This window comes from Biomphalaria glabrata, chromosome 8 (assembly GCF_947242115.1).
Source record: "Biomphalaria glabrata chromosome 8, xgBioGlab47.1, whole genome shotgun sequence".
In the NCBI taxonomy this organism is placed as follows: domain Eukaryota; kingdom Metazoa; phylum Mollusca; class Gastropoda; family Planorbidae; genus Biomphalaria; species Biomphalaria glabrata.
In genome coordinates, this window is record NC_074718.1 from 38592265 (window position 1) to 38619570 (window position 27306).

Genomic DNA, 27306 nt, shown 5'->3' on the forward strand with positions numbered 1-27306 from the left:
ATAAGCTTTCTGCGGGCAGGAGTTGGTTTAGATTTAGATTTAGACATTGTAGAAAAAAAAAAATTAAAATCGTATTCTTAAATTTCTTTGGCAAAAAAAATAATTCATTATTATGACATTTGAATGGTGGCTTAGACTGCATGCAAAGACACATTGGGAATATAAAAAAAAGAACCTTTAGAAAAATGAATAAAACACTAAGATTAATTTATGATTGATAATATTTCTCCATATGTCCTGTAACTTTCCACCTTCAGTCGCAGAGCGACTTATGATTCATCTCGAACACTTTTTCATGTGACTGTTAAGCCCTTTTTTGAGAGACACTCCCGTCCACAAATATCGCAGGTTAAGGTGGCTTTCGCTTTGGTGGTAGAGGAGCTGGCCATTTTACGCATGGCACGCTTTTCTTCCAGAGCTGAGGTCCATGTTTTTTCGCTGTCCATAGCTTTCTTGTCCAATGCCTCTCTCCATCTAGTGCGGTCTAGGGCTATGTATCATTCCCTTCCATATGTCCTATATCTTTGAATTTCAGGGCCCTGTGTCATTCAAGGGATCAGGTCGTGAGGGTATTACAGCTGTGTACCAGATACAAGGTACGTCTTTCTGATTGTATCTTTTACATTTTTTTAATGACGATTCGGTGGAAATAAATAATTCATACTTCTTTAGTGGGAGAAATTCGTTCAAGAATACAAGTCACGTGAGGTATAAACATGTTAACAGTTTGGCTAATATGTTTACAACATCGAAGCAAATTTATTATTTTTTATACATTTCACTTTAAAAAAAAAAGCTTCAGTTTGACATTGTTTCGTTTCTCTATGTTTATCGAATCTCTTCCAAAATTTTTAGTTTCAGTTTCTTCCTTTTTTCAATAAGATATCTTGTATGGCCAACACTTTTCTCCCTATTGCTTTTCTTCTTTTTCTATGTTTCTGTATTGGTTTAGAAGTAGTTAATAATGTTAATGTTTTGTATAAGAAATCCACTACTACTTCCCATCTGATGACACTATACGCTTTAGATGACTTCTGAAAAGTGGGACGAAAGAGATTTTATTTCCAAATTCAAACATTGATACAATGAAGATCTGAATTTGTGTAAATGCATATTTGGATGGAGTATATCCCAGGAACCTTTAAATTTAAAAAATTCTTTCATTGTGGAAAGCGTATGATTGGAGACTTGTATTATTTTGGCTTGGGAGGTCCCTAGTGAGGTAACATCGCCTATTCATATGTACAAGCAACAACTTAATCTGGATTACATGTACTCTCAAAGTGGGCATGCAATTACAATGTTCCCCCATGTTCTCTGCAGCTGGTAATTTTACTCAAGTAGCCATTCACCAACCAGGTAGCAATTATTTGGACTTCACTTGTGAGTCTTGTCGTAAGATCTACTGGAAAGGTAAGTGTAACCTTTAATACCTTGTGAGTGTATCATTTAATTAATAGAGTGTAGCTTTTAATACCTTGTTGGAGTGTAGTTTTTAATACCTTTAAGGAGTGTAGATTTTAATACCTTGTGGGAGTGTAGCCTTTAATACCTTTTGAGTATAGCCTTTAATTAATACCTTGTGAGAGTGTAGCCTTCAATACCTTGTGATTGAGGCCTTTAATACCTTGTGAGTGTAGCCATTAATACCTTGTGAGTTTAGCTTTTAATACCTTGTGAGTGTAGCTTTTAATACCTTGTGAGTGTAGCCTTTAATTGATACCTTGTGAGAGTGTAGCTTTTAATACCTTGTAAGTGTAGTCTTTAATTAATACCTTGTGAGAGTGTAGCCTTCAATACCTTGTGAGTGTAGCCATGTATACCTTGTGAGTGTAGCTTTTAATACCTTGTGAGTGTAGCCTTTAATACCTTGTGAGTGTACCCATTTATACCTTGTGAGTGTAGCTTTTAATACCTTGTGAATGTAGCCTTTAATACCTTGTGAATATAGGTTGTAGTACATTGACCAGACTTTAGTTGAAGCACTCAACAAACGGATTCGAATTTTCTTATACTGGTCTTGTACCGATCTTTTTCACAGTTTCCTGACATATTTAGAGTCGCTTCATGAGATACTTTATAAACAAGTAATACTTAGAGCAGAACTCTCCTCTATAGTAGCGCCTCTAATACATAGACAAAAGTCGCTTAGGAAATAGATGGGGCTGACGCAGTGTATCTGAACTATTTTGAACTCCCAAAGATTAAATGTCGCCATGAAGATCGACGACTTAAGATGAGACCGTGACGTCTGCTGTAGAACTATTTTTAAAATTCCATCACTGGTTTGCCCAGATTTCCCCTCAAGCTCCCAGAATTATAGTTAGAGCTAATGAAATTTGATGCTTTATTTATTAAATATAAACACTCCAAGAAGGCTCTTTTGAAATAATCTGTAAGTAAATGCCATTCTAGTTCCTGTTGCTTCAACAACATGATCATCTTTAGATAATTAGATAATACTAGATTCACAAATCCCTCGCTAATGGTAACATATAAACAAGGAGCCATAGATCTATATCAGCGGTTCTCAACCTTTTAAGCTCGGCGACCCGTTTTTATATTCCCCCACTCTGCCGCGACCCCCTCCAAAAGACACACACACATACAGCAATAGAAGAGTAGACAATAACAATCCATATTTTCGATGGTCTTATGTGACCTCTTGCAAATCGTCAATCGAGCCCCAAGGGGGTTCGCGATCCACAGGTTGAGAATCCCTGATCTATATGTTTGTCATGTAACTAGTAGGGTAGAAGTTTCTCTCCACTTTTGTTTTCTATTTCTAGCCCCAGTAAATGCTTTCTATTGAGTAAATTGGATACAAACATTTTACATACTTTGAACACAAAACTCGGGTTGTATTTTCTTTGTTTTTTTTTGTTCTTGTTTCAGATGACCGTGTTCCGAAAGACGAACAGACTGTTGTGGCCAGACCTAAAACTATTGACATGTTTGTGTTTTATACCTCATCTGGTCTCTGTGTTGTGGGCGTGGTCATGGCAGTGTGTTTTCTCACTTACAACCTGTACCATAGAAAACTCAAGTATGTCTCGTCTAATATGTTTTAATTTACATATCAGTGATTTGATTATAAGGCTTTTACCTATCCCTTAGTCTGTTGGACCGTTGGGGCACCATGCAAGATTCGTCGAACGTCTTTCTCCATTCCTCTCTGTCTTTTGCCTTGGTTAGAACCTCTTTCAATGGCAGGCCCATCCATTCTTTGATGTTGTCCTTATATCGCTTTCTATGTCTGCCTCTTCTTCTTTTTCCTGGTATTGTTCCCTGAAGGAAGGTCTTTGCGAGCCTATTATAAGGCAGTCAATGTTAAACTCAAATGTGCAACGTGAACACAATATGTCCAATCTCATTTCGTGATGGCTGAGTTGTTAAGCGCTTGGCTTCCGAACCAAGGTGTCTCGGGTTTGAATCGCTACAGGGATTTTGAATTTCGTTTTTTTTTTCTTTTGGTAAATGTCTTTTGTTTGGGAAGCTGGTCGTTGTGCTGGCCACATGACACACTCGTTAACTGTCCCCTATAGAAACCTTGAGATGAACTTGTACAATATAGCGAACTTAAAATTAGAAATATTTTCACCTTCTCAGAAAGCGCTACTGCTGCAGTCCAGCCATAGAATACAATTGCTAAGTGAACACTCTTAAAGGGACAATGAATTGATTCCTTTTAATGAACTTAAGCGTGACTGCGCTAGAAAATTATAAGCAAATTTTCATAATAATAATAATAATAATAATAATGACAACTGACCTCACAGATACCCTCGAGACCCTTAACATTCATAAGAAGATTCTCGATGCCTGTCTGTCATGTTAAAGGGCGGTACAGCTGCAGACCTGCCACATCACCAGAAAATGGACACTGATAAAGAGACTACATTGAATTTTGTTTCTCTTTAGCGAAACTCTACCCTAGCAGTGCCATAATAACATAATAATAATAATAATAATAATAACTTTATAAAGTTATATCTATAGATCTAGCTTTACAATAAAAAAAAAGATAAGGGTAGAGATTTTCCTACAGCTTGTTCTCTGCAGGTACATCAAATTGTCCAGTCCAATACTAAACAACGTTGCAGTGATTGGATGTATCTTGGTCTATCTGGCGGTCATCATCATGGGTCTGGATGACCGAATGTTGAACGAAGAACTCTTCCCCATTGTTTGCACAGTGAGTGGACAACCTTATCTAGACTTAAGGTCGAATTCTAGCACATTCTGTTTCACTATTTGATAAACTAGAAAAATTCTAGCTGTGTTATTTACTAAACAGTGACAATGGAATAGAATAAATGACTATCAGCGTATGTCGAATGATAGTGACGATGTTAATGATGCTGTAAACGAAGTTACAGACGACGAAAGTGATGATGTAGTCCATTTCGACCGATGATGTATAACTGATGTAAATTGCAGATGCAATAGACTTAATAATGAGTGTAAACGATACTATGATTCAAACGATTGTTTAAAAATTTGAATGGGGATGTAATATTGTAAACAATGTTTAAAAAAAAAAAGGGGGGGGGGTTACTACCTTGGAATCTTTTTTTTTTTGTTTTTTCTATTAATTTTTATTATTTGTTAAAGATGTCAATGATGGTGTAAACACTATATTACTGAAACGCGTGACATATTAACTAACAGATCTTGTGAACTAATGCCTGTGAAAACGGGGATTTTAGACATTCTTAGTTCCACTGACTCAACTCTAACGGTGGGCAGAAATTTGGATTAGGGACTGTTTAGGCGCTTGCCACTGTGACGGCTAACATGCAGTCTTCAACTTTGAACCAACTTAAACTATTGGCCTACAATAACAATGCATAGATTCTTTTTAAGACATACTCGTCGACAAAATCCAAATTAAAATTTTCATCTTAAGTGAAGCTACTCAGGCTGCAAGTTTAATTATTATTTTTAATTGCACAATTTAGGATTCTGTTTGTTTTAAAAAAAATATAAATGAAAGTGATAGCGAACCCAGCGGTGTTGCTTTTTGCTGTAAAAAAAAATTTCAATATCCGTGGAAACCTTTATACTTAATTTGCCATGGAAAGTTGTTTTTTTTTTAAAATAAGCAGAAAGTCTGTTCTCCAGGCTTACCGAGGTCAAAGTTTAATATTGTAGGAATTTTTTTTTTACAGGTCAGGGCGTTTTTATTAGCCGCTGGATTCTCTTTGGCATTTGGGGCGATGTTTGCCAAGACTTTCAGAGTCCATCAAATCTTCATCCGTGCTCACCATGGACTGGTCAAATCAAAGGTAGGGAAACATCATTCCTCAGTGGAAAAACGGAGAAGTCTTTAACTTATAATATTAATTTTTGGTAATGATGTCATTTTACTTACTGTTCAAACAAGGATTCATAAGTACAATGAAAATAAATATTTTGTTTTGCTCATAGAAGTGACTGGCTTTGCCCCACTCCTTTTGTTAGGACGTGGCTCTCCCTTAAGAAGAAGGCGCGCTCAACAGTTTGAGAAACACTGGCTTAAAGAAAGGAAATCGGATTTTATAAAACCAAAGGGCAGATTACTGTGATTATTTTTTGTTTGAGAATTTTCAATCCCCAATTTTTCAGTCGAATACTTTGCTATCGATCCAAAATTTACTTTTTTTAAAAATTAAACACCACACCTAAAGTGTAGAATGGCGTGTTTTTTTAATGGCTGCTTTGTTCTAAATACTTAAATGCTATAGAAATGACCATCTTTCCACAGCATTATTTTTAAGCTGTAAAAAGGGGACCATGAAAATTGCTACGTCTTGATTCATTCTTGTATTCCGAAGCTAAGCACCGAGTCTCTTATCTTATTTTATCTTATCTTATGAAATCCCTGATGTTGGCAGCTTATTCAAGACACGCACCTCCTGGTCATCATTGGTGTGCTGCTGGCAGTGGACTCAACTCTGGTGCTGGTCTGGGTACTGGTGGATCCCATGAGTCGACTCGTCTCCAACACGACAACAGAGGTAGGAAGTAGGAAAGACTGTGCAAACCAGGGGCGGTGGGGGGGGGGAGTTACCCCACATTGGAGTGAGGGGGTTTTAAAAAGGAATAGAGAAAAGGGGGAAGGGGTATACGGTAAGTTAGCTCATTAAGTTAGCTCATAAAGTTAGCCCATTAAGTTAGCTCATTAAGTTAGCTCATTAAGATAGCTCATTAAGTTAGCTCTTTAAGTAAGCTCATTAAGTTAGCTCATTAAGTTAGCTCTTTAAGTTAGCTCGTTAGGTTAGCTCACAAAGTTAGCTCATTAAGTTAGCTCACTAAGTTAGCTCACTAAGTTAGCTCATTAAGTTAGCTCATTAGGTTAGCTCATAAAATTAGCTCATTAAGTTTAGCTCATGAAGTTTAGCTCATTAAGTTAGCTCATTAAGTTAGCTTATTAAGTTAGCTTATTAAATAAGCCCACTAAGTCTTAAGTCCTTGAAGTTCACAATGAAGTCCACTTATGTTAATTTTGTTGGTTGTCTTTCTATTGTACAGTAGTTACGCTGATGTTGTCAATTGTAGTCAAACTGAATTTCCATTTGATTGGATCAATAAAATTATCTTATCTTATCTTATAATATTAGGTAAAGAAGAGGTTGTGAGTTCAAGTGATATTGAAAATCTAATAATCGCATATTAAGATTCTTTATATATATATCTATATTATAAAGTAGAATGTAAGGCGTATGTATGTATGTTACTTATAGACATCAAAACCGCTTGACCAATCTTGATAAAACATGGCAGAAATGTTCCTTGGGTACTAACTTAGACCGTAGTGTATGTATTGTAGCCCGAAAACAAACTTAAGACCCTAAAAAAAAATTAAGTTGTCCGACTCTATTACAGCTATAGTATTTATGGATCTAGGCCATGGTTAACAATGTTGACATGAGAAAAGATCGAAAGGATTTAGACCTAGATCTACTTTTAAGAAATACACTTTGCGCAGATAGTTTTTTACTTTGACACATGAAAATACAAAAGAAGATCCATTGATTTCATTATATATAAAATTAACCTTCAATTTTGTGTTTCAAAAACACTTTTTACACAAATTAGTTCCTGATATCTGTGACTACAGATTTCCTGGCGAACATTCTTTCATTAGACAATACCGTAATGAATCGCGTACTAAAAATTAATTCGTTTAATTGTTTACTTTATAATCCCATCCCTAGATCTAAAACTCTAATTCAACTCCAAGATGATAAAACTTCTCTTCGCACAGATAGTTTTATACTTTAACACATGAACATACTAATTATAGTCCATTCATTTCATATTTTGATCAAATAAACATTCAAATTCGGTTTTCTAAAGCATTTTTAAGAGACTACATTCGTTTACGAAAGCTGCGAAGCCGAGTTGAGATAGGCCTAGATCTATATTCATTCATGAATCGAGTACTAAAAATTATTTCGTTTAATTATTCACTTTATAATCCCATTCATTTAACAAAGCTATCGCTCTTTTCGTTTTTAATAGATATGAATGTATCGGCTTCGGGTAAACCCATTTTCGCAAACCTAATTTTATTTTCGCAGCGAAAGAGAAAAAACTTGAAAGGATCATTAGCTAAGTTTAACATACATCTAAATCCAATCCACTAGATTAGTAAACACAAACTTAGACCCGCAGGCCGCGGGTAATGTCAGGCTAGTATATATATTAGACATTTATATAAAGAACCTGCCTTATACTAAACTAAAAATTTAATTACGTAATGTATTTCTGGTGTATAACGACATTGAAGCAACTGTAACATCATAAGATGCAAGTTGAATAAATAACAATAGAAAAAACAATTAAATGTAACACACGAATTCAAAGGCGGGCCCTGTGAGTCAGTCGTACCAGGAAATAGCGTTGCATATAAGCTCTTCCCTAAATTGCTTTCACAACAGCGACCTAACCCTAACCCTAACCTTAAATTCCACGTCAAGACACTATTATTTTGATTAAAAGACGCTATGGCATCTCTTTTTTAGACTTTGTTTCCATGCACATTTTGAAGACGCTCTCACAAAATGTTATGTGCAGGAGGCGCGGTGGCTGAGCGGTAAGGCGTTCCCAGGTTCGAATCATGGTGAAGTCTTGGATTTTTAATATCAGGATCTTTGCGCGTCTCTGAGTCCACACAGTTCTAATGGGTACATGACACTAGTTGGGGAAAAGTAAAGGCGGTTGGTCGTTGCGCTGGCAACTTGACGCCATCGTTAACCGCGGGCCACAAAAACAGTTGAACTTTAGATCACAAGGTCTGAAGGGAAACTTTACTTTTTATGCATACTTTTACTTTAGGAAAGCAGATTCCGAACCTGCAAATTGCAATAAATACAGAACGATGGTGAACTCCAGTTTATAAAGGTACATTACGTGCATATAATGAGTACATGATTTATGCATATTTTTTTTGTTTTATAAAATTTCGAATGTTTCATCAGAGATGATTGTTAATAGCTTGAACCGCCTTTCAGGGGCAGGGTTTGAACTCATCATAACGGCAGTCCGGAATGCTTACTACCAAATCAGTCGGTCATGTACATTACTAAACGATGTATACATGATGATTACATTAATACATGGTGTGTACACGATTAGTACATTAGTAGGTGATAAATACATTAGTAGATGATAAATACATTAGTACATGATGTTTACATGATGAATACATTAGTACATTAGGTGTACATTAGTACATGATACTCACATTATGAGTATATTAGTACATGATACTCACATAATGAGTACATTAGTACATGATACTCACATAATGAGTACATTAGTACATGATGCTCACATTATGAGTACATTAGTACATGATGCTCACATTATGAGTACATTAGTACATGATACTCACATTATGAGTGCATTAGTACATGATGCTCACATAATGAGTACATTAGTACATTATGCGCATATAATGAGTACATTAGTACATATGTCTAAAGGATGAGATAGTGGGCAACACGAGCTGTCACAATGTCGCTTTCTTTTCTGCTAGTTCAGTAGTCATTATTTAACTAGAAGATCTAGATGTCTGTGTCGAGACGTCTGTGTCGCAGACTTAAAACTTTTTTTTTTGTGCTCAACTAATTTAACATACGTAAATGAAGCCATGGCTACCAGGCAAGTAGGTAGCCACAACAAGTCAATGTGGTGTCAAGAACGCCTTCTTGCTTGAATTTTAATACCACCAATCGTATTAGTCACCGGAAGTGGGCTGGGATTTACGCCAATCCAACACACTATCAGAGCCAATGGATTCACGGGTTGGTCCAACTAATCAATTTCCTGACTTCTGCTTCTTTAAACTTTGGTCAACTTGGTCAAGCGACGATACAGGGAAATAAAGACTTCCCCCCACCACTCCGTTCCCGCAACCCACTTCTCTATTACCCTCCCCTTCCCTCCCTCGGCGCCCTGTCTGGATGCCATATAAAAAAAAAATCCAATTCAATTTCAGATATAGCAACAATTTTTGGAAAACTCGATGAGAAAAGTAAGCGATCACGTGATCTAGATGAAATAAATATACTCAGGAATGGGGCGATATATTGGCAGTTGATCCTGGTATTTAAAAGTACATCTTAAAACAACATGTCATACATGTGTAACGGGAACACGTTGGCATTACGAAACTATATTTGATGAACTCAAACTCGTAGACATTACTCCCGAAACGAAAACATGAAGAATGGAATCGACTTGCGTATCGCCAAGGTCAGTGTATCATTTTGGTAGACTGACTACAAATGTTTGGGAGGCGCGGTGGCTGAGCGTTATGCGCAAAAGCGTTTGGCTTACGAACTTGGGGTCCCGGGTTTGAATCTTGGTGAAGACTGATTTTTAACTTTGGGATCTTAGGGCGCTTCTGAGACCACCCATCTCTAATGGGTACCTGACACTAGTTGGGGAAAAGTAAAGGCTGTTGGTCGTGGTGCTGGCATCATGACACCCTTGTTAATCATAGGCCACAGAAACAGATGACCGTTACATCATCTGGCCTATAGACCACAAAATCTGAAAGGGGGAACGTGACTTTACTAATATTGTTTGGAATAGACGAGATATTACCACAAGCACAAAATCAGGGTTCTTTCTATCGAGCTGGCATCCTCCCTACATTGCTCTATGCTTCAGAAACGTGGATAGTATACAGACGACATGCACAAAAACAAAACAAAACTGAACCACTTTCACATGATCTGTCTTAGCAAAAATACAGAATGTCAAATAGCAAGAAAAAACAACTTGATATTAAAGTCCTTAGAAGAGCGGGCCTGCAATGTATCCACACAATCTTGATGTAGTCCCAGCTGCGATGGGCAGGCCACGTCTGCTTAATGGAAGACTCCTTTATGGTCAATTAAAGAAAGGGAAACGCCCTACAAGGTGGATAAAAAAAGCAAAAGGGATACCCTCCATGGGTCTCTGCAAGCCTTCAGCATGGACACTGCCTCCTGTGAGACGGAAGCACAAGATAAAGCGCGGTGAAAACTGACACACAAACTGCACAGGACAAGAGAATAGCGCTGGCAGAAGAAAAGCATCAGAGAAAAAAAAAGCAGCATGGCCGATGACCCTAGCTCCACCTACCCAGAGAGCAGCCAAACACTCTGGGTTCACATTGGTCTCACCAGCAGGAGGCACAAAACCACAATGCAAAGCCCTCATCCCCCCTGGATGACAAAAATTACCAAATTATATCTGTCTCCACAAAACATGTTTGATTTTTCAGAAATGACACTGACAAAGCCCTTAACCGCTTTCGTTCTCTAGAGGCTCTCTTTTCGCGGCAATGGCTATTCTTTGAGTTTTCAATGTGTCTCCTTCCATCCCAGTAAGAACTTTCCGACTCTCTCTTTCGGAAGCATCTAGCGACAGAGAATACACCTCGAGGGCTATTAAGTCAGTTGTGTCCCTTGTCTAAGTGATGGATGTTGCGCAGTCGTTATAGAGCTAGATAGATCTAAGTATGATGTTAGTGAGATATATTGATCCTACAAACTATCGCACTGACACAACACTTACCTATATTAAATCATATCAACTCAATCCGTCTGTCTGTCTGGTAAAATTCTTGGTACTTGCTATTTCTCCCACATCTCATTCTCGGATCTGTTAAATTTTTGCACAATTATTCATAATAATAATAATAAGGCATGTCTTCGAGTCCGAATATTAGTAAGGAATGCAGTATTTTCCGTGGCTGCGCAGCCCCAGCTGTGACCTACATATTTTGCCACATCCAGGGCAAGCATAACCATTGTCCGCAGGTGGTCGATTTAGATTTTCTTGTCGAAGTCTGCGTTTGTCCTCGGAAGAGGATTTTCTTTTGGTCTCAAATGTGTATCCCGCGGCCTTCGTGAGTGACCTCCAGCTGTCCCGTTTTGAGGCCGCATGCCACCAGGTTCTCTCTTCTATGTCAGCCAAGGAAAGTTGACACCTAAGGTGGTCTTTGAAGCGTTTCCGTGGGGCGCCTCTGTTACGTCGACCACCTTTAAGCTCACCAAAAAAGACTGCTTTTGGCATACGTTCGTCTCCCATACGGGATATGTGCCCTGCCCAGCGTAACTGTCGGATCAAAAGAAGTCCCTCTATACATACAAGCACATCGCTGTTTGTAGTGCGGTCTTGCCACCGTATGTCCATGATGGAGCGCGAGCATCTTTGGTGAATGCGCACAAGAAGTCTTAGTTGTTTTCTGCATATTGTCCATGTCTCAGAGCCATATAGAAGGGTTGAGAGAACCACTGGTAGACATTGAATTTTGTAGGCAGACGTAGCGATTAGGTCCGCCAAACTCTCGCCTGAAGGGGGTCAAAAAGCGCTACTGGCCCTGACCAGACGGTTATCAACTTCCCTTGAAAGTGAGGCATCATTTGATACTATACTAACTAGATATGTGAAGTGGTCTACCACATTAAGGGGCTGTCGGTTTACGGTGATCTTTGGGGCTGAGTATGTATATTATTCGTAGTCAATAACAATACATGAATCAATACAAAAATTAGCTAATTAATGAATCAATTAATGTTAAGTAACGATCCCCTTACAGACCTTGCAAGCTATAGGGCAGAGGATTTAAAGGACTTTAGTTTCTATGGTCAACGGTTAACGAGGGTGTCATATGGACAGAACTACATCCAGCCGCAATTTATTTATTTTCTTTAATATAGAAAAATGGAGTTATACCTTTTAGTATTTAGAGATATGGCAGTGATTTTGCGTTTATTCCTCATAGATATAAGCTTTGTTTTTTTTTATTTAAATAAAAATATGTAACTTAAGCTGTTGTTAAGAAAGGAAATTTTTGTTTCGCATATATTTTCTCTCATTATTATTAAAAAAAAATAACCTTCTAAAACACTTTTTTTTTCATTTCTTGCTATTACAATAGACTCACACTTTCGTCATGATTAAAAATAGCAAGACTATAAACGTAATCTTTTATTTTGAACTTTTTCATTACTTGCATATAAACTCTTCTTGCGTGACAACACATTCGATTCCAATTTCAGAAAGATCACTTCATTAATTGGTTAATTCTCAATGCAGTGTTTTTAAAAGATGGATATCTGTCTACCATGGCCCCATTCTGTCGCGAAGCCACTATGGGTCATCTCATAGAAATGAGATGAATGCTTGGGCATTAGCTGTGGTCGGAAAGATGTCGCCCACACATCAGTTCCCCCTCTTCACGCAAAGAAACGGCAGTTGCCGATACAGTTTAGGATCAGTGGCGTCGCAGGCTATGCCAGGGTGTAGCATTGTGCTGCAAGTTGACAAAAGCCTGCGGGCTCCTGACTTTTCCTTAGGGTTGACTCCCGAAGTTATTCCAATGTTTAAGTATAGCCGCATGGCAGTGGGGCTTTGGAATGAGAGCCCCCGCCTGCCTGATGCCAGTTTCTCACTTTTCTTCTCTTTCTTCTGACAATTATGAAAGTTCTGCGGGACAAAAACATGTGGAAAGTCAGAGACTATTTTAGAAGCATCGCATAACCATTGGAAGCATTCTATTAGTAGTGAATTACTTATACCCATTACCACTCTTACGTAGCCATATTTGTCTACAGTTGTATAATATAAGTGGACGAAAAGACGCTTTGCCCCTTTTATTTATAATATCCTTAATATCAGGTATAACACGGCATTATTTTTGTATAGAGAAATGAACCAACTGAAGTTATGAGTTTATCCTCCTTGAAGTTAAAAAAATAAATACTAACATAATGTGTTACTTTTATTGGTTAAACCATGGTTAAACCTGCAGTTTTGAAGAGTAGACGAAAGAAGTGGATTATTGAAATGATACAAGCTTTTTTTTTTTAATTTATAGCTATAATTACACTTAACTATATCTACAATAATGGGGGAAATTAACATCAATTTTTATACAATTTTATAATGTATTCCAGCTTTTGAAGAAGACAAAAATGTATTCTTTTAAATGATGTATACATTCTGCCAGGTTTCCGAAGAGGATGAAGATCTAATCTTCCAGGAACAGCTGACGACATGTCATTCCAGCCATTTACAGAAGTGGCTTGGTGCATTCTACGCCTACAAGGGTCTTCTGCTGATCTTTGGCGTGTACATGGCCTGGGAGACGCGACGTGTCAAGATTCCTGCACTCAATGACTCCAAGTATATAGGTCAGCAGGGAATTCTAAATTGGACAGGGAAATAAGGACAAAAATAGTTTAAGCTACACAGTAGCAGGGGAAAATGTCTCTTTACGACTGGGTTTTTCTTTTCTTTAAGATAACAATGAACCAACAGAATTTTATGATGAATGTGTAAAGGATTCTTTTTTTTTTTTTTTTTTTTAATTTGTCTTGGTTTTATTTGTCGTGGATGTGGTGTGATGTAAACATGACATACAATTAAAAAAACTGAGAAGAAGATAAAAATAAAGGCCATTTCTTCTTCCATATGCCAGGATTAATTCGTATAAGGGCTCCTCCTTCTCTGGTGCTAATAAAGCGAAGCCTGAATAAGCCATGAAATTCGATGACTAAGCAAGGTTTTTAAGTCTCTTAACATTCGTGACTAGGTAGACATATGGAGACGTAATTAGCTTCTTTTTTGAAGGAAAGTCTTTGATGGATTCTTTTTCTTATCTTATATAATACAGACGTTACTTTAAAAAAGAAGATGATTACGTCCTACGCGTCATGCATTCAGTCATGCATGTTAACCAATGACCTAAATTCTGCCAAGTCACTGTTTTTTTCTGGCTAGCTCAGGCAACCCAATCCATGCTCCAATAGAACTAGGGAAGAAGGAGTATTTGTACAAATTTGTCTTAGCATATGGGACAAGAACTGTGCCTTTATCTTTGTGTCTTTCTAAGTATTTTATTAAATTTTGTTTTGTATTTGAAGATTATGGTTCAGTGTTTTATGTATGATTGCTACTTTACTTTTGAGTCTTGATTAGATTAGAGAAGATGACATGCAAGATATATAAAGATTGGCCACTCTATTTTCATAGGTTAGGGTCGAGCTCTTTCCCTGTATGAGGGTGGGGGGGGGGGGAAGTGATGACGTTGACCAACTAGTATAGAGGAGAACACGTTGTCTTACTAGTGTTTAGAATAGAGTTAGTTTAGACCAGTGTTTCTCAAACTTTTTCATTAACGGAACACTTCGCACATTCTGTGTATTTAGCGGAACACTTTCCTTATTTTTGTAGACACTTGTTCATTAGGTAGCCTACTAATTAATTATTCCAATAGTTTGTGGAACACCTATTTAGTCCTCGCTGAACACTAGGGCTCTGCGGAACACAATTTGGGAAACACTGGTTTAGATAATTTTTTTTTAGCGGTCACGGTTTTAACTTGTCACGATATATATAGAGAAAAATGTCAAAGAGAGAAAGAACGAATCAGAAAAAGAGAGAATGTGTCAGAAAGTAAGAGAACAAAAAAGAAAGATGAACATAGATAACATGTTAGATAGAGAGAGGGTGGGGGAGAGAGAAGGAGAGAGATAGAAAACGAAAGAAAAAAAAAATGGTGGTAGGCCTGGGATGGTGAGGACTGACTTACAGTATGTTTTATTTACTGCCAAATTACTGCTATGTGATCCTTGAGACACTTAAACCCCTATCACTGACAACATGTGAAAGACAGAGAGACTTTCGGGAGAGAAAATCCCAAGAAACAGATGATCACAAGACACTGATCACAAGAAACAGATGATCACAAGACACTGATCACAAGAAACAGATGATCACAAGACACTGATCCCAAGAAACAGATGATCACAAGACACTGATCACAAGAAACAGATGATCACAAGACACTGATCCCAAGAAACAGATGATCACAAGACACTGATCCCAAGAAACAGATGATCACAAGACACTGATCACAAGAAACAGATGATCACAAGACACTGATCACAAGAAACAGATGATCACAAGACACTGATCCCAAGAAACAGATGATCACAAGACACTGATCCCAAGAAACAGATGATCACAAGACACTGATCACAAGAAACAGATGATCACAAGACACTGATCACAAGAAACAGATGATCACAAGACACTGATCACAAGAAACAGATGATCACAAGACACTGACCACGTGACTGTATCTTACACATTTTTCTGCTGCCATTTACGTCTCTGCGTTCTAAGTCTATAAGAAAATGTACAGACCTTTTTATTTCCCTGTCAATAATAGAAGCCCGCGTGCAGTCTCTAGGCGATCATCATTTGTATAGTGTTTATTAATTAAAATGTTCACTCTATCTATGGTAAAGAATTTGTTAATGACTTTCAGGTCTAAATGTCTATAATGTGGTAATCATGTCGGTCAGTGTTGTGGTCATCTCAAATATCCTGTCCAGCCAGCCCACTCTGGCCTATGCCATGGAGTCATCCTTCATGTTTTTGTCCACAACAGTCACTCTTTGTTTGCTCTTTGTTCCAAAGGTAAGTTCCTTTTAAACTGTTTCAGTTGCTCTTTGTTCCAAAGGTAAGTTCCTTTTAAACTGTTTCAGTAATTTTTTTTTTGTTCTGAAGATAAATCCTTTCTAAACTTTTCTATTTGATCTTTGTCCTAATAGTAAGTATCATCTAGGTTTTTTTTTCGAAGATTCAGCTTAACAAAACTACTATGTGATTTGATGTGATTTGATTTGATATGATGAGATTGGATGTGATTTAATTTTATGTGATGAGATTTGATGTGATGTGATGAGATTTGATGTGATTTGATGTAATGTGATTTAATTTTATGTGATGAGATTTGATGTGATGTGATGAGATTTGATGTGATTTGATGTAATGTGATTTAATTTTATGTGATGAGATTTGATGTGATGAGATTTGATGTGATGTGATGAGATTTGATTTGATTTGATGCAATGTGATGTGATTTTCTGACTTAGTGTGATTTAATGATGTCATGATGTTGTGATTTAGTTTTTCTGTTTGCGTTTCCAGCTAATTAATGGACAGAAAAGACATATACATGCTTTGTTCAACTACTTCCTTTATCCGTTTTCAATTTAACCTCAAAAGTTTCTAACATATTGTTTCACATATTGATGAGGACTTTGGGGACGTTAAACTGAATCTTCTCTTCAGAAACGTTTGTAACCTAGACATTGAACATAAGTAAAAAAAAAAATGAGTTTCTTTCGTTACGTTCACAGAACGTCACAAACCAAATCACTAAATAATCGTCTTTAGTCCTGGATAGTTCTATTTATTGCGTAATTGGAGGCCCTGTAAACAAAAAAAGTAAAGTTCCCCTTTCAGACCTTGTGGTCTATAGGGCAGATGATGTAAAGGTCATCTGATTCTGTGGCCTACGGTTAACGTGGGTGTCATGTGGCCAGCACAACGACCAACCGCCTTTACTTTTCCCAAAACTAATGTCAGGTACCCGTTAGAGCTGAGTGGACTCAAGGGCGCCGAAAGGCCCGAGGCGAACTGAATTGGGGGGCCTCAAATAGAAGAAAAAGAAAACGAAACAAGACTGTTACAAAATAAATAAACAAAGTTACACAACTCATTAGAAACTTCCTGTCAATATCCAAGTGACAAATAACTGAAATTCCTATGCAGCAGTTTCCGTGCTAGAGACAGTGTTAGACTAGTAAATCGTAGAGTCAGTGCTCTAATGTGTTTCAGATCGGATCTAAGTTTTCTTCCATTTTTTTTTTTCCTTTGCGAAGCTCACACCTATTGAAGGCCCTTGGCGGCTGCATAGTTGGCCTATACCTAAGACCGGCCTTGTTGTGAATTATGAGGAAGCTTTGTAGGTCATACACATATGGACTTAAAATGTGTCATCTCCATTCTAGCATTTAAACAACATTTCATCTGTATATGTGAGCGTGAGTTGTTTCAGTATGTATCTGTGTCTGTTAGTTCCATTGTCTCTCTTTGTGTAGGTACTGTTTATCTAGTTACCCCCCCCCCCCAAGTATTCTGTTGTTTCTCTTGGTCTCTCTCTCTCGCTCTCTCTCTCTTGTTTTCTTCTCTTTCTTTCCTTCTATTATTCTAGAGACTCTATATTCTCGTTCCATTACCCTGCCTACTAGTACACTATATATAATGATCATCTAGCTGAATATATCCCATAATTTTAGACCTGTACCCTTTAAATAGACACGTCTCTAGACAGGCCCAGTGTCAATGACGCCTCGGAGAGCCTTTTGTGTCTAGATTTGGGTCATCTATTGACTAACAATGAAATCTTCCAGTCAATAGACTTTCTCTTTGATATAATTAAATCTAGACAGCCCCATCGATTCAGACCGGCCCAGACCGACGTCACTTATGGGATGGTGTAGCGGGCATTAAAAATATGAGAACTGGAGATAGCGAAACAATTCTATATCTCATGATTTTTTCCCTTTTTTTTTCTTTAACTAATAAACCTAGATCCAGTTTCTTCAATTTGACCTGATGCTTCGAATAACTAGAGAATTCTCATGGAGTCACACTGCTTAATAGTCTTAGCAGTCTGAATGTTTTACGCTCGTAAAGAAGTTTCGATTCGTTTGGCAGAAGCGAAGTTCGGGTTAGGTAGCAATTAAAATTCAGGTTTTGGTTTGGTTTTAGTTCAGGCCGAGTGGTATTATTGATGTAGGCTACCAAGAACTGTTATTTCGATGGTTCGAACAAATCCCGACATCATCGCTTCCGTTCTGCCGGAAGTTTCTGAACGTATGTCCAACGCATAATACCAAATATTAATCAATAAAAATTATAATAACTTGCTCATGTAATGGTTTGGTTGTAAAGTGTACAAGAACACGAATATCTGACTGTAACTTACTTTCGCTGGCACTTGTGTAATTAAAGTCTTTACAGGGAATCAAAGTAACTTCTCTTTTCAACGTGGCAGATGTTTGTGTGTTTGTATGCAATTGTGAGTAGGTTTGTCTATGTGTGTCTGTGTGTAAGTTTCTGTGTACGTGTCACGGTGTGCTTCTGTGTCTCTATGTGTGAGAATCTCTTGTGTTTTTATTAATGTGATTGTGTGTGTGTGTATCTGTGTGTATCTTTATGAGTGTGTCTGCATGTGGGCGTCTCTGTGTGCTTGTGTGTGTGTGTCTTTGCGTGTTGGCGTCTCTCTCAGAGTAAGTGTGTTTGCATATGAGTGCATATCTGTTTAAGTGCCTGTGTGATATTGATTCTGTCTGTGTGTTTGTGAGAGTCTCAGTGTTTAAGTGTGTCTGTGACATTGTGTGCGTCTATTACGCATATCTTTGGTTTCATTGTACTTACTCTAAAAACAAACACATACAAATACAAGCCATTACCACAATCACACAGTCACCCCACCGTATTTCTCTAAAAATCGGCCTCACACTTAAGTTGATTAACTTGACTAACAAACTGTGACAAACTTTTCCTTCTAAGCGACTTTTGACTTTCTATTTTTTTGTTTCATTTAACCTTCCAAACACCACAGATTTACGCTCTGGTAACATCTGGCGGGAACCCTGTCATTGCATGTACTGGCATTTTAGTGGACAACTCTAATACCAGGAGATTTGTCTTCGATGACCGGAAAGAGATTTATTACAGAGCGGAAGTACAGAACAGGGTCTACAAGAGAGAGTTAGTTGAGGTACTTTAAAGTAATGAGTCCAAATGGAGTAGTTAGAAGTTGAGAAATCAGCTGCTAACAATATTAGTATTAGCTTGTTAATTTAATTATGTCTTATCTTATATAGCACAGACGCTACTTCAAAAAAAAAAAGAAGATAATTACGTCCTACGCATTTCATGTGTCAATCTAGTCATGCATGTTAATCAATGACTTAAACTCTGCTAAGTCGTTAGTTTTCCTGGCTGCTTCAGGCAACCCATTCCATTCTCTAATGGCATTAGGGAAGAATGAGCATTTGTATGACTTTCTTCTAGCGTATGGAATAAGAAATGTGCCTCTCTATCTTTGTGTCTATACTGAGTATGTCATTAGGTTTTGTTTTTCTATTTGTAAGTTATGGTTTAGACACAAGTTTAATGTTTTATGTATTATAGCTACTTTACTTTTTATTCTTCTGTCCTGAAGTATCTCTTAGTTTAGTTATTTTACTGAATGGTGCTACTCGAATCAAATTAGAATATTCGTGTGTTATAAATGTAACCCACTCTTTTGTGTTTGTGTACAAGTTTCTTTACGTTTGCTTGAGTTGTTTCTGTTTCATCCTTTCACTGTCCTAGTTTTGTATTATCACACCTACGTCATTAGCCAAACAAAACTTAAAGAAGAATGTAAAAGAAAAGAGAGAGAGAGAGTGGTAGAGATTTTGAACTAGGAAACTTTAACAATGTCAAGGACGCTCGAGTGAACTATCACTGTTGTCAACTAAATAATAGAAATAAATGTGTGTTACAAGGGAGATTACTAACAAATTTGAATAGACAGTGCTGAAAGGTCATAGTGGAGAATTTTCGCGATGAACTAAACAATGTCAAGGACGCTGAACTGAACTAGAAAATTGCCAACTAAAAGTTACAAATAGCAAAATAAAACTATGTGATTCTCCAGTAATAAAATGTGCACGTGCATCATCAATTTAACTTAAAAAAAAAACTAATTTATCAACATTTACTTTACTTTGTACACCGGGTATATCGAGCTCACAACCGTTTACAGGATTTCAGCCATGTAAGAAAATCTCGAATATCTTTTGAAATATCCAACATATGTACACAGTATACTTCTTATAGTTTGAACACTAGAAACACAAAACTAGCTAGCTATTTTTAGCTGTCTCCCATAGATGCCAATCTTGAAAGTTTCCATATTGTTATCTCCTTGAAAGAAAGAGCTCTACATATTTCTTTCTATTTTTGCTTGCTTGTGCTTCAGTTGGACCAGAAGATAGCAAGGCTGGAGAGACTGCTGGAGTTGCCTTCTGAGCATTACCCCAGTGTGATGAGCGAGATGATGTACAGGATGCAGGACTCCAGTGCCGACAGAAGATATACGCGAGAATGGGACAGGTAGGAATAATGAAGCACTATTGCCTTGACCTGTTATGTTAGCGATGCTGAAAGCGTACTGGTAATTTTTCCCAAGAGCTTATTCCCCCATAACAACATCATTGATGTCTCATCCTTAAAGAGGATATGGGTAATCACCCATAACAACATCACTGATGTCTCATCCTTAAAGAGGATATGGGTAATCCCCCATAACAACATCATTGATGTCTCATCCTTAAAGAGGATGTGGGTAATCCCCCATAACAACATCATTGATGTCTCATCCTTAAAGAGGATGTGGGTAATCCTCCATAACAACATCATTGATGTCTCATCCCTAAAGAGGATATGGGTAATCCACCATAACAACATCAGTGATGTTTCATCCTTAAAGAGGATATGGGTAATCCCCCATAACAACATCATTGATGTCTCATCCTTAAAGAGGATATGGGTAAGTTAAAAGGGGAATAACTTAATTAATATGTGCTTGTAGGTTATCAAAATATCTAGTAAGTTGCATTGACTGGGGGGGGGGGGGTGTATCTTTCTTAGTAGTGCTTCATACTACTGGAAGAATTATTTTTTTTTATCTTATAAGATACAGGCATTTTCACTAAAGAAAAATCATTATTAATATCCAGTTTTTCTTGGTTAGCTCGAAACCCATTATATAAGGAATGTCATTTATTACAAAACTCACTCTGTCTATCTGGGTGGAATCTTGGACACGTTATTTCTCCCACTTCCCATTCTCGGATCAAGTTGAAACTGCACGCTAATTCTTTTTCGATGACAACATACGAATCAGTAAAAAAAAAAAAGACTTAGTTAATCAATAAATTGTAATTAGTTAATTTTGTGTAATATAGAATACGTGCTAAGCTAACAGGAAATACGCCTTCTATAAGCAATAAGTTCGTTCGCTAAAAAATTTTAAATAAAAATAGAAAACAATAAACTTTCTATTTTTATAAGTACTTGAATAGCTCAGTGGCTAACACGTCGGCCTTCTATAAAGGAGGCTCTAGACCTAGAGTTAGAATTCAGATTCGAGCAGCTTTTTTTTTTAAATAGCTTTTGAAAAGGTTGCACGGAAACCTTCTTCCATAAACTCCTCGCTCCCACTTGTCCACAAATATGATTGGATCTTATCGCAGTGTGAACGCTAAAAGCAAGGATGTTGAGCTGAATAAAAACAATTAATAAAAATATTTCCTATCGCACAAATTCAATATTATTAGTTTGGTTGAAAAATTAATTGCATGATTGTTTCAAAATTATTGATGCAAATTAACTCATTAATAGTTTGCTTTTTTTAAAAAAAGTATTTTTGTTTATTTTACTTGTCTTGTTACCAGTGTTTTTTTTGTGTGTGACGGTACGCACCAGTACGGCGTACCGGCACCTTTTTCAATGTGGGGAAAAAATATTACTTTTCTTGCATTTTAACGTTCATTAAATATTTATTATTAGTAGTAAAAAGTTAGGCAACCCATCACTGAGTACCGGCACCTATATTGTTACAAAAAAAAGCACTGCTTGTTACTATTGAAAGTTTCATACCCTATTGCTAATGGAGTATCAAGGGCTAGTCTACTTTCGGTAGAAACATTGTTTTCTTTTCAATATTAGTGCTGGGTTTCCCAGTTTTTAATAGATCTAGTTGACATTCTGATACAAACATTGGGCATGTCTGTCGAGGTCTGTGTTTGAGATTTTTAAAAAATCTCGCTAAATATTATTTTAACAGATGACTTTGTATCTGCCAAATAGATTGCAAAGTCTGAAATTGGCATGTTTATAGACTTACATTCTTCGATTTCTTTGAAAGCTCATCACATGTATGTCTATATTCTTCCATAGATGTAGCTCAATCTCCGATGGTGAAGGAATGACGTATGATTATACTGAGAAGCAAGACATTCTAACAGAGATGGGATTTGTATCTGTTACGAAACCTGCAGCAGTCACCAAAAAGCGCTCTAAGGCGGGAGAATTGGGCAGACGAGGTTCGAGTACCTTACAGAAATTAACCAGAAGTTGGAGTATTGGTGCAGGAAGCCGAGTCAGGAAAAAAAGACAGTCGCTTGAGACCCCTCGATCCTTTGTACCATTTTCTTCCTCTGAATCTAATTTTGTTCACAATTCAGATTTTGAAGTTCTTGATGGGCGAGGGGGGACTAATTATCCAAAGGGCAATACTTGTTCGAATGCTCTGTCTTATATATATTCAGCTGATGCAGCAGAAAACTGTGGCTTGGAAAACTCTCTAATGCCGAAGTCACATAATGCCAAACAAACTTTTAATAGTAAAAACGTTTTCTTAAAACGGGGAAGCAGCCTAAAATACAATGCAAATCATAAAGAGAGCTCTTTTGTTGGAGACGATTTGGACGGCAGGGGGCGCCGTATGGATTATCGCTGGCAAGGTCGTCTGCTGAACTCAAAGCAGGCCAAATTGTTTGCTGTCCACCAGCTTCACATCGAGATGGTAGAAGAGGACAGCAATAGCAACGTGGAAGACACAGAGAGCCTGGCAGGATCGTCTGCTGGCTGTGTCAGTCCATGCTATGACGTCAGCATCCCTGTGCTTGGCAGCGAGGCTGGGCACTTAAAGCTAATGCCGTCAAGCGAATCCAGTTGCAGAGAAGCTATTACCTGGCAAAATGCCAGCCCGCTGACTACATTTTCCTCCTCCATCGGCCAGAGTGATACAAACCACCTCTTGCCGTGTGAGCATAGAAAGATGGGTATGGAGAATCTCCGAAGATTGAGTGCGCCCAGTCCACTGCAACACAAGCCAGATCTTCCACTAGCTAATAACTTTACTTCGTCAACATCTGCTACAACGACTGCCGTCCCGAAGAACTCTTCGTCTCTGTGCCTCGTATCCGATTTCAAAAAGGAAAAACAAGATTTGTCCAATTCTGACATTTGTTTAAATTGCAGAAATCTTCAAGCTGCGTCTGCAGAGACATCCCCGTATCATTCCTCGGAAGGAAATTCCTCGCCTCCTCTTTCCAAGGCTTCTTGCTCAGATTCTAAGGAGCTGAGCTCTTTTTCTGACCTTGAAGACTCCATACATTCCCAGTATTGCAACGAAAGCTATGCCTCATCATCAGCTCCCACAATGCCACCAGTTGATATCACCAATCAAAGTCATAACATTGCAGCTCAAATTGAAATCCATCCAAAAGTAACGTCTGGTAAAAACGCCGTTTGTCTCCCCTGCACATCGGGTCACTTTATTTCTTCCGTTTCTAGTTCTGAGAGACCGGAAGTTGCAAGCGGCGATCCCAGCATTCCTCATCAAGACAGCAGAAGATTACGAATTCAACAACTGCAAGAAGATTTGGTGAAGATTCAGAAGGAACTTCATGAGCTGACTAACAATGACTGTGAGACTTATGAACTTTAACCTTAACTCTGATATATGTAATGTAATGCGGCATGTTGTGAATATTTTTTATATAAAGATTGGGCTAGATCTGTTACCCAATAGCATGTGTGTTTTGTCAAGGTTTTGACAAGTTTATCTCGGGTATTTTTAAATTAAGACACAACAGTTGAACAACTATTACCTTGTGCTTAAAGGCAGCTATTTTTTTCATGTCATTGTGTGACACAAATTAAACATTATCTGAAAACTGATTAAAAGAAAAAGCTTTGTAATAAGAATGTTTAGTTTTTAGAGGGAGATAATCTGGCTACTTATTTAGACTATTTGAGTTAAATGAAGAAACCTTTGCCATTGATTTTCTTTACTACAAATCTCACGATAATTCACATTGTTTCCACATTGTAGTTGTTCTTGTCTTATTTCAACCAATATTTTATACATTTTTTAGTTACCAAAAATACAAGCATAAAATATATATATTTGAAGTACGCATCACATTATAGTTGCATTTGCATACACCAAAACTTACTAAAAATGAGGTCCTATTGCTTGGAAACATTAAAATTCAAAACATCAATGCACATTATTTACTAGTTTGAAAAACTAGATTGCGATATAGATACACTTAGCCCGAGTATTTTTCTTCTAGTCTAGAATGTTGTTCAATGAAATGGATAATTAACACCCATCTAGATTCATCACAGGATATTTGCACATCTTGTCCAAAATTTGCCAAAGCAAAAAAAAAAAAGAAATAGAATTTTGATTTTAAACCAAAATTAATTAATTATAATCAGGGCTTTTTTTTTGGCCTCAACAACTGTGTGTCCTACCTTCGTGAGAGATTTTTCAGATGCCATTAGCCTTACTCTGTGCTAGTGAGGGCTAAATGGTGCCTCAGTTTATCTTTATAGTTCTTCATGGGTTAAAATCATAGTAAGGGTTTTTAATGAAGAATGAGCATTTCCATGTGTACACTCAAAAGATATCTTTTGCTATAGTTTGTGACAATGTAAAAACAAAACTTATTTGAATTTTAAAATGTTTTATAGTAACAATGGAATTTTCAAACGTTAACATATTGAATGAAGTATTGTATATGTTTGTTGTGTTATACAACACACTGACAAGAACATTGTAAATAAACAATTGTTTTTTCAGTCCTTTATTCCTCTATTAATTATACATAGTTCAGCTCTAATGTTTCAATGTACTAAGAAAAACAGTTTGCAAACTTTATCAGTAACTTTTTTTTTTTTGGTTTATCAAGATTAAATTGCATGTAGAAAAAAAAAAATACAAATTTCTACATAGATAAACACAATGTTTAAACACAAAGTGTCCACACACGTCCAATAGTGTGTAAATCAGCTTTGTGTCTCTGGGGGTTGGCAGCTATTAAACTCTCCTTGTGAAAAGTTTATTCTTGTATCAGAAACCTAATTCTAGCCCTGGTGTAGATAGATAATTCATGTGTCTAGATTTGAGTTCTAGTGAATGAATCATGTATTGAAGTTATGCGGAAAAGAGTAGGCCTATATATATATATATATATATATATATATATATATATATGTCTCCACATTTTACACTTATTCAACATTTCATTCCCTACAACAATTATATACAAGTAAAATGAATACAAATATAAATAGTGTATGAGTGTACAAGAATCCAGTAATATTGAAACATAAATAATACACTGAATAGAATGATGATCAGTTATTAACACTTTCCATAATAATATATTTTTTTTTTTAAATGACCACAAAATAAATTACATTTTGACTAATATTAAACAGCTACAACAAATAACCTTTAACAATTTAAACAATCTGAATCTTCTTTTGCAATGGATCATCCAGAAAATTGAAAGATTTTACATACACACATACCCTTTACATTCACACCCTGTACTTTGATGATTAAACAAAGAGAAAGTTCAAAGTAAGTTTTCAGATAAAAAAAAAGGTGTTTTTTTTTGCAGTTTGGTTGAAAACTCACAAAAGAGTGACTCATAGATTAAAATTTACTTTTGTGCAAGGTTCTATACAAAAGTGAATGAAATAGTTAAAATGATCAAGCAATAATCAAATGAAAGGGTTGTTTGTATAGTTCATAAAACATTTTCAAATAAATAATTTTTTAAATATCAGTTTTTGTGAATGTTAAATTAATAATTGGTTCTAAATTGAAAGGAATTTACTAAAAATGTAACATGTAGCCTACTTTCTCAATGACAAGACAGGCATCAATAAGTTCAATAACATAGTGATAGTTTAAAACATTCAATTACTCTTCAGACACTTTAAGCATTTAGGTCTCACTGAAAACTGAGTTTATTTACACAAATATTAACAGGTACCGGTTATCACAAGTACAAATAATAATGTTAACCGTTCGTTTCACAGAAGAAACGAACAAATGTAAGACCTAAGCTTGACTAACATTAATAAGATATGAACTTTAATAAATAAGGACAGCCTGACATGTGAGTATTTAGACCATATTGTTATTGTTTTGTTACACATAATTACTATTATATTAAAAGAAACAGATATTCTAAAATTCTAATATCAAAAATGATTGTTCATAATTATAGCCTTGATAACAAAAAATTGTCAAATATGTTTTGGGGAATTTGTTCAAACGAAAAGAAACAGGGATGAAATAATACACTAAACACAAATTGATCAGATTGCAAAACTGTAACATTAATTATAAAATTACATTTTTAAAAAACTCTGTGATATGCCTTATTTATATTGGTTAACATGTCCATGCTACTGAGTGAAGTGACAGTTACTTTGTTGTTATGTTTGAGTTCCAGCTCCCAGCTCATCCTCAAGGGGAATGTAAGATGCAGTGTCCTCCCTCGTCCTTATGTCAGATGCAGGGTTCAGAGACAGACTTCTGTCTTTTGCTGTGTAGCTGACACTGACATGGTGACCCCTGCTGTCCAAGCCCAGGATACTGACTGCGTCCACCTCATCATCAAATTTGGACAGAGTGTCTTTGTGGGTTGCTTCATAAAGGCTGTTTTCAAAATTTTTGCTCCGAGAGGCTTCTTGTCGCAAGAAGGAGGACTTTAAGTGGCCGTATCTTTTCACAAGGAAGAGAGAAAGAAGGACAATGACGATGCTGCACAGGATGACACCAATGACAATACCTGCAATGTCCCCAGAATCCAACTTGGAACCATGGGCTGTTGTGAAAAAGATACAAATTCAAACACAATTAACCAGATTTTAAAAACAGTTCAAATATACAACAGGTTACTTAGAGATTAGTCAGTAGTGTTGAATTATAAACTCTATTTAGGAATCTTAAAAGAATGGAAATCCCTGCCCTAAATACACCAGTTACAAAATTGGAAAAAAAAAAATATCTGCATTATAGTTACTTTA

At 36.7% G+C, this 27306-nt stretch overlaps 2 protein-coding genes across 3 annotated transcripts in view; one reads left to right on the top strand and one right to left on the bottom strand.

Moving 5' to 3' along the window:
• The window catches only part of LOC106063140 (uncharacterized), a 150076-nt gene extending 125422 nt beyond the window's left edge, over window positions 1-24654 (top strand). Inside the window, exons 10-20 of the mRNA XM_056037516.1 lie at window positions 536-596; window positions 1324-1413; window positions 2896-3046; window positions 4063-4195; window positions 5172-5288; window positions 5877-5999; window positions 13496-13679; window positions 15821-15972; window positions 18971-19129; window positions 20381-20514; window positions 22363-24654. Of these exons, the coding sequence (XP_055893491.1) occupies window positions 536-596; window positions 1324-1413; window positions 2896-3046; window positions 4063-4195; window positions 5172-5288; window positions 5877-5999; window positions 13496-13679; window positions 15821-15972; window positions 18971-19129; window positions 20381-20514; window positions 22363-23917 (2859 nt within the window). The 3' untranslated portion in view covers window positions 23918-24654. The remainder of the gene's footprint in view (window positions 1-535; window positions 597-1323; window positions 1414-2895; window positions 3047-4062; window positions 4196-5171; window positions 5289-5876; window positions 6000-13495; window positions 13680-15820; window positions 15973-18970; window positions 19130-20380; window positions 20515-22362) is intronic.
• A 394-nt stretch (window positions 24655-25048) lies between these two features.
• Window positions 25049-27306, bottom strand: part of LOC106063138 (uncharacterized) — a 68159-nt gene continuing 65901 nt past the window's right edge. For both annotated transcript variants that reach the window (XM_056037515.1, XM_056037514.1), the window contains exon 53: window positions 25049-27104. In XM_056037515.1, the coding sequence (XP_055893490.1) occupies window positions 26713-27104 (392 nt within the window). In that variant the 3' untranslated portion in view covers window positions 25049-26712. The remainder of the gene's footprint in view (window positions 27105-27306) is intronic.